A 7,145-nucleotide genomic window follows, 5' to 3' on the forward strand; every position below is an offset into this window, starting at 1 on the left:
CTACAGCCAAAGACAATGCCTGCAATTGAAATGTCTAATAAAACAACAATTCAAGGCCACACCTCTCTCTTGGGCTCCAGACCTGTACGCTCTACTGCCTCCTGGACTTTTCCATCCGAGCGCTGCAGATCCCACCAATCAACCCCATCCCTCCTGGAGCGTTTGCAGCCTCCGTGAGCGGACTTATATTTGTCCAGGCTTCCGAGTCAGAAGCCGGTGTGGCACCCTGGGATTCTCCACTTCTTACACTCGTTACACACAGCTGTCAATCAGTTCTACCTCCAGATCTGCCCGAGTCTCTTGTTCTGCAACCTCACTGGTCCTGTGACATCATTTCACCTGCAGGAGTCACCCATCTCCCTAATGCTACTGTTGCCTCTACAATCCACCCCCCACAATCCTGCTAGAGTCATCTTTCCGAAACACCAAACACATCACGCCAGCTCCTAGCTTCGGACGCCACGGTGCCCCTCCCTTCACACACAGCTCCCCACGAACTGCAGGCTCGTCAACTCTCCCTTCCCCTCCCATCACACTGAATCACCAGTGCTCTTCAGGACTTTGCTACTCTTGGCACTTCTCTCGGAATGCCCTTCACATCATACATCATAGTCTCTGGGGAAATACCCATAGCTCTTTGCAGCCTCAAATGAGTAATCCCTTCCATTCGGGGCTATACCTGGCCCCCTCTCCAGGTAGAATTCAAAGCAAGGACTGAATACCAGAAGACTTCTTTATCCTGCATGGAATTCTATCATCGCTTCTGTGACATTTTCACACTTGTTATCTATAGACCTCTCTTCCCATACTTGACTTCTAGACACTTAAGGGCAAGTATCAAGTCAGATTCATTCCTAGAGTTCAAAATGTGGATGGAACAGCACAAACTGTCACCATGGCTTGAACGTAAAGAAAAAAATGCAAATAAAAGCCAAGGCTGTAATACTTAGTAATACTCATCCTTTTATTAGAAGGAAGAACAATAGTGGTTAACTTATGTAATAATAATTAAAGAAACTAAATTAACTGAACTAAATCAAGGCCATGTTTGCTGGCCCCCTAGTAACAGGTGCAATTGTGGCTATAACAAGAACTGTGTACAAGGCATTCTCACCTAACCATCAGTCCACTAAATTGCAATTTGAGACTCTTGATAATGACAAGTTCCAGATATAGCCAGAAAAGATACTTGGACTCTGGGTTTTTCCATGAGAACTCAACAAAATGGGATACAATGTAGGGCAAAGAAGGAAACTCTACCCCACACTCAAGCTTTCACAGACGACTTTCTTAAGCAAGCTGCTGAAATTTGGTAGAAGTAAAGTTTATTTTAAGCATATGCAACTCACAGATGCTCAGTCAGCAGGGTCAGACATTTGATCTTATACTTCAGCGTCTTCAGAGATTAAAATGTCAAATCCAGTTCTTAGCTTCTAATGAGGCTAAGTAAACAAGCCACCACTGCTCGCCGGCCCCAGCTACCCTCCTGCCCCAGCTGGCTCAGGGAACTTTCTAGACAACTGAATCGAGTGTTTCTATCTAAACCTGTTGCAAGGAAGCTGGACCTGATGACTCTGAAAATGTGAAAATTTCAGTCAAACCGGTTATTTGGCGTGAGTCTCAAAGCCTGGATCCTTGCCCGGATTCAAGCTCACCTGCTTACGCCCATGGGCTGGATGGCAGACTATCCTTAGATGCTGTGCAAAGAGACAACTGTTGGAATTTCCTCAGAAAAGACAAGCTTTTAGAAGGGAGATGAGAAAGAAGGTATGGGCAGAAGCTCCAATGCAAACGAGAATGACCTACGAGAACAAGCTAAGATATAAGTTCTGTTCCATGTGTGTTGGTGGTTCAGAAATAAACCAGTAATCGTTAACTGGGACCAAAAATGTTTCTTATCATAATTTCGAACGTCCACAAGTGACAGAAGAAAACTAAAATGGGATTTGTTCAGTAGAAATCTGAGGGGCATAATATAATTTTTAAATTGTGTCCACAAGGAAATAACACATGGGTGAGCCATGTTCTAGAACCTGGACCTTTTCTCAAAACATACCTCTATTAGTAAAACCATAAGCCCGTTTCTCCTATACTAAGTCCAAATGAAACCACAAACACGCACACAAGCACAGCTTTCACAGCAAGCCACAGGGCGAGTGCCAGCCGATTTCTTAGGTGCCCTTCAACAAGCCATGTGTCCACAACACTCTGATGCGTCCCCCGTACCAGGGCTTGGGGCGCCAGCACGGGGCTATCTTCTCTTAAACACCATGATCATCAATTTATCGTTAGAGTTGGCTTGCCACGCCTGTCAAGAAAGTTTCAGACACTAGCTGCTGGTCCTGGAGCTTTGATCAAAGGAAAAACAAAGAGTATTTTCTTTCCAGACAGGGCAGAATTCTTCCTCTTTACTGACACTACCTCTAAAAACATTTTAAAACATGTTAGTGCCATCACATGGACCGAGTCTAATTACATAGCACAGTGGATTCTGGCAATCGGCTTCTTCAAACGTCAGAGTAAGTTTTTGAAAATCTATGGACTATAAAACTAAACATATGAAGCCTGAAATGGCAGTCCAAAGCCGATGGGAGCTATCAGCCTGTCACTGCTAGATGGAGCTACCCGGGTGTGGACAGATGACAGACACACAGACGCTGGTCTCCTTTTCAGATCTGAAAAGCAATCTACTAATACTTAATTAGTGGCCCAAAGAACCACTCTGGAAGCAACAACAGAAGCCATTAAGATGACCCCTGCCCCTTTTAATTCATAAGGTCTGGCACACTCTGTGCACTCCATAAATATTCGTTGAATTGAGAAATGAGGACTCAAGAACCTGGAGCTGGCAAGGGACATGTCCACCTTCACCCAGGGCGGGAATAAGGACACAGGCCCCTGGCCTCCAGGCCAGTACTGAGTGGTAGTCCTCTGGTCCCCTTAGAGGAAGGAGGGTTCGCTCTGGGTACAATTTGGAATCCCTGAGTTTGTCCCGTTCAATACAGCCCGGACCCACTGAACCAAGGATGTCCTCAGAGGAGGGGGCCAGGCAGGTTGGCTTGGCTGGGAATACCGCCCAGGATCACTTCCGGAGTGGCGCCTTCACCTTTCCGTTTTGCAAGAGCAGGGGGCTTGCTCAACACCCCTCCAGCAGTCTCCGTGGTCGCTGCTCACTTGGTGATCGAGCTCCTCCACCAAAGGTGTCTCCGGAGTACCGGGGAGTCCAGACCACGGGCCGGGTGGGTTCCCCACCCCCGGTCCTCTTCCCCCGCCGCCAGCTTCCTGCATCACACACACCGACAGGGCTCCTACCACACCAGAACTCACACGAGACAGCACAGGCAGGGACTGGGGGAAGCTCTGGGGCCAGAAGGCCTGAGTTTGAACCCTGTCTCTTGCTAGCTGTGGGAAAGCCACTTCTCTGTACCTCGGTTTCCCCATATATAATGAGAGGACCCGCCTCGTACGGTTGATGTAAGGATTAAGAGGACGCTTAAAACGGTGTCTGACAGGACCAAGTGCAGTAAGAACAAAAGACACCATATCTTAGAACCAAACAAATGTCTCTAAAATGAGTACATTTTCTAGAACAAAACTGACCGAATTTCATTGACAGGGTCTTTCACACTTTTTGTTAATAATCTGCCCCTTACACTTTGGTCTTTTTATGTTACTTTAACCCAATGACATTTGCTCACCTACTCTCACTACTCTATCCAGGAGGATTCTGTTTTAAACAAACACGGGACTAACAGGCAAATTAAGTGGTATTTATATATTTCTTAGAAACAAATCTCCAAGCACGAATAGCAGCGTTCAAAGGGGCAACAGCAAGGAGCTGGGAACGTTTCTGAAGTGAGAAAAGTGATGCTTCGGAGGCACTCCAAGAGTTTAATTTAAAATAAGGATGGGGTCCCCTTGCCACCTGCCTAAAAGAACCCTACTGTCGACTGTTTCAGGAGCAGGACCACAGCCTCCGGGGTTCACAGCAAGGAGTAGGGGAGCCCGTCAGTGAAAAGACTAATCCCTTACGACTGAAATCACCCCCACGTCCTCTTTCCCATATTTTAGCAAGATTGTTAAAACTCCAGATGTTCCAAAAGAGCTTTTTAAATTGGCAGGTAATCTCTCCAGAGATTTTACCTCTATTGCCAGCGATTCCCAAACCCAGTTGCCCAACAAAAGTACCGGAGGAGCTTTTTAAAATACAGATGCCAGATCTCACCGCAGACCAGAGAAATGAGAAAGTCTGCGGGTGGGAGCCAGACATCATTGTTTTGTTTTAAAGTCCAAGTGATTCTAATTCGCAACAAAGTTTGGGAACCACTGCTTTATGCCTTAGCGCTCCCACGGCAAAGGCGCTCAGGCCCAAACCCAACCCCCTGTGCCAATGACATCAACAGCAAGTACAGACCTGACTCTCGGAACCCGGGCTGCTCGATCTTGACATTGTGCAATTAAACCTTCTGAGGCATGTTTCTCGTGTCAAGTGGGTTTATGGTCGGTAGTCACGAAGCCAGACTCGCTCATGTTGAGTCTGGACAGAGCACACATGAACCATGGACATCAATCCATTTTTTTTTTTTTTAGTTAAGTTTAATATTTTGGTTGGCCTAATGTCAAATTCTTCAAAAAGCTAGAAGACACATCCCAAAGAGAAAAATCTCTGGATTTTGAGGAGGAAAGCTTGCTGTGAGTCCTGTTTTGAAACCGCGGGGCCCCGGCCAGGAAGGGTTCCGCCCCTGGGGCGTTCGCACCAGGACCCGGCTGTCGCGCCCGGGCCGGTCCCGCCGCTCTGTCCACTCCACCGCGCAGCCCGGACACGCGGCCCAAAGGCTGCAGGTGGGGGCGAGTCTCGGGAGCCCCGGGAAGCCACCACTCACGAGAGCCCACCGTCTGCGAGGGCGCGGACGGCCGGGGGCAGCTCGCGGCGCCGGGGGGGCCGCGGGCGAGCCGCGCCGAAGGGAGGGGCGGCCCTCCCAGCCGCGCAGCACAGGTGGCTGGTGCCCGGGACGAGCCCTCGGGCCTCCGGGTCAAGGGTGCGCCGGGAGGAGGGCTCGCGGGGTCGGAGAGCCGGCCCGGGGGCGGGGCGCGGGTGCGGAGGGCCGCTCCAGTGCCGGAGGTCCGAGGGGGCGGGATGCACCCCCGCGCCTCTCCTCGGCCCCCGGGCCCGGGCTGACCGCTGACGCACGTGCCGGGACGCACCCCCCCGCACCAGGCGCTCGCCGGGGCGTCCACCCGGCGGAGGGCAGGAGAGCGGACGGGAAAGCCGCGCTCGGGGCTCCTCGGCCCGCCGCGCCTCGCGCCCGAGGCGCCCCGCCGCCCGGACCCGAGGCGCGCGTTCCTCGGCGGCCCGGCAGAAGCGCGGCCGCCCAGGACGGGAAGGACGGCGGCGCGGGCAGCCTTACCTTTCTTCTCCTCCAGCGCCGGACTCGCCTGGAAGTGCGCGGCCAGCAGCGCCAGGAGCACGGCGCGGCCCGCCTCGGAGCGTCGCATCGCGCCGGGCTCCGCACTCGGTCGGGACGCAGCGGCGGGCGTGCGCGGGGCGCGGGACTCGGCGGCGCGGGGCGGACGGGGCTCGCGCGGGGCGGCGGGCGTGCGCACCGAGCCGGGGCGGAGGCTGCGCGCTGCGCCGGCCGCCAGGATGTCTAGCTCTCTGGGGCGGGGGCGGGGGCGCCGGGAGGCCGAGCCGAAGGAGGAGGGACCGGGAGGAGGGGCGGACGGCGCGCCTAGCGGAGGAGGAACCGGCGGGAGGAGCGTCGGCCGGCGGGACAGGGGGAGGCGGACGGCGGCGGCCCCGGGAGCGCGGTGCCCGGGGAGGGGGCGTGCGGCGCCGAGCGAGGCCTCGGGAGTCCGTTGCCGAGGCGGGCGTTCCCCGCGCTCTCCCTCGGGACGGGTCCTCGCGGACTTGCCTGCTGCCTCGGTGACCCAGCCTGCTGCGAGCCACTTCTGTGCCAGGGTTCCCGTGTCCCTTCTTCCTCCCTCCAGCTTGAGGAGCAGACTAGTTCTAGCTCCGGGCAAACCGGCCGAGCCTTAGGCCAAGGCCGGATGATGGTACTTAGGGGGAAACCGCCGATTTATTCTGGCCCCCAACTCCTCTGAGCACCCCGGGATCCCAGTGGGGGGTCAGCGGCGGCCTGGCCTCCAAGAAGGTAGTTGGCCGCGCCCGCGTGGATGCGGTGGGTGCCTGGCCTCTGAGATGCGCTCTCAAGTCCGAGGGTCCTTCGGATCCCGTCAGGCACCCTCCAAGTCGTCTGAAATAAGGGCACCCAACTCCTGACGCAGAGACTAGCCTTGGAAAAATGTGTGTTGAAAGAGTGCATGGACAGCGAAGGAGCCCGCAGCATTTCAAGTGCCAGGAGTACTTGAAAAGCAAATACATGCAGTAAATCACTTCAAAAAGTCAAGCGCTTAGAATCAAGGCTCAGCCCAAACACTAGCTAGGTGCCCCTCTGCCCAGAGACAACCACGCTGTAACTCAAGCAGGAGAAAAGCCAGGGAAACCCACTAAGGACTCGGCTAGAAGAAATGAGGCGTTCTCAGGCTGCAGGAACTTTTTAGCTAAATCCCTTCATCAAAGCCCGCCTTACCCTACGGCTCCTCCTCCTGCAGGACAGATGTCCTCCGCCTGTCTACAGCCAGATTCCCTCTCCTCACCAGGTCCACTGTGACATTCAGGCGGTTCAGCGCTGCTCTCCCTGCTGTTTAAGCAGGAACCACAAGCCTACAGTAAGTGGAGTTAAAGCAGGACCTTTCCTATGGTGGAAGGAGTAGAACTTTGCATCTTTCCTTCCCAGGCAGCAAGTCCATGGAACCTGGGGCTTCTTTCAGTTTAGAGTCATCTGTGTTTGTTTCTTTGTTTTAATGAATCAGGACGACCACTGAGCCTGCTGAACTCATTCAGCCCCTGGATGAAGAGGGCTGTGTACGTTCTGCAGTCTGTGGCTTCGGTCCCCTCCACACACTCCAAACAAGGACTTAAAAGTGGTTTGTAAAGAAACCACCTCAGGGGCTTCCCTGGTGGCGCAGTGGTTGAGAGTCCGCCTGGCGATGCAGGAGACACGGGTTAGTGCCCCGGTCCGGGAAGATCCCACACGCCGCGGAGCGGCTGGGCCCGTGAGCCGTGGCCGCTGAGCCTGCGCGTC

At 53.9% G+C, this 7,145-nt stretch overlaps 1 protein-coding gene and 1 long non-coding RNA gene across 6 annotated transcripts in view; one reads left to right on the forward strand and one right to left on the reverse strand.

The window, feature by feature from the left end:
• The window catches only part of EGFR (epidermal growth factor receptor), a 206,243-nt gene extending 200,670 nt beyond the window's left edge, over positions 1–5,573 (reverse strand). Inside the window, exon 1 of the mRNA XM_024115136.3 lies at positions 5,409–5,573. Within this exon, the coding sequence (XP_023970904.2) occupies positions 5,409–5,496 (88 nt within the window). The 5' untranslated portion in view covers positions 5,497–5,573. The remainder of the gene's footprint in view (positions 1–5,408) is intronic.
• LOC114486359 (uncharacterized) overlaps positions 1–7,145 on the forward strand; it is a 464,012-nt gene that overhangs the window by 205,545 nt on the left and 251,322 nt on the right. For 4 of the 5 annotated variants that reach the window (XR_003680004.2, XR_008617511.1, XR_003680002.2 and 1 more), the window contains exon 1: positions 4,421–4,692. The exons of the other annotated variant lie outside the window; for it this stretch is intronic. This is a non-coding gene — a long non-coding RNA (uncharacterized lncRNA). Of the gene's footprint in view, positions 1–4,420; positions 4,693–7,145 lie in introns of those variants that run through there. 5 annotated transcript variants of the gene reach the window in all.

This window comes from Physeter macrocephalus, chromosome 5 (genome assembly GCF_002837175.3).
Source record: "Physeter macrocephalus isolate SW-GA chromosome 5, ASM283717v5, whole genome shotgun sequence".
NCBI classification, from domain to species: domain Eukaryota; kingdom Metazoa; phylum Chordata; class Mammalia; order Artiodactyla; family Physeteridae; genus Physeter; species Physeter macrocephalus.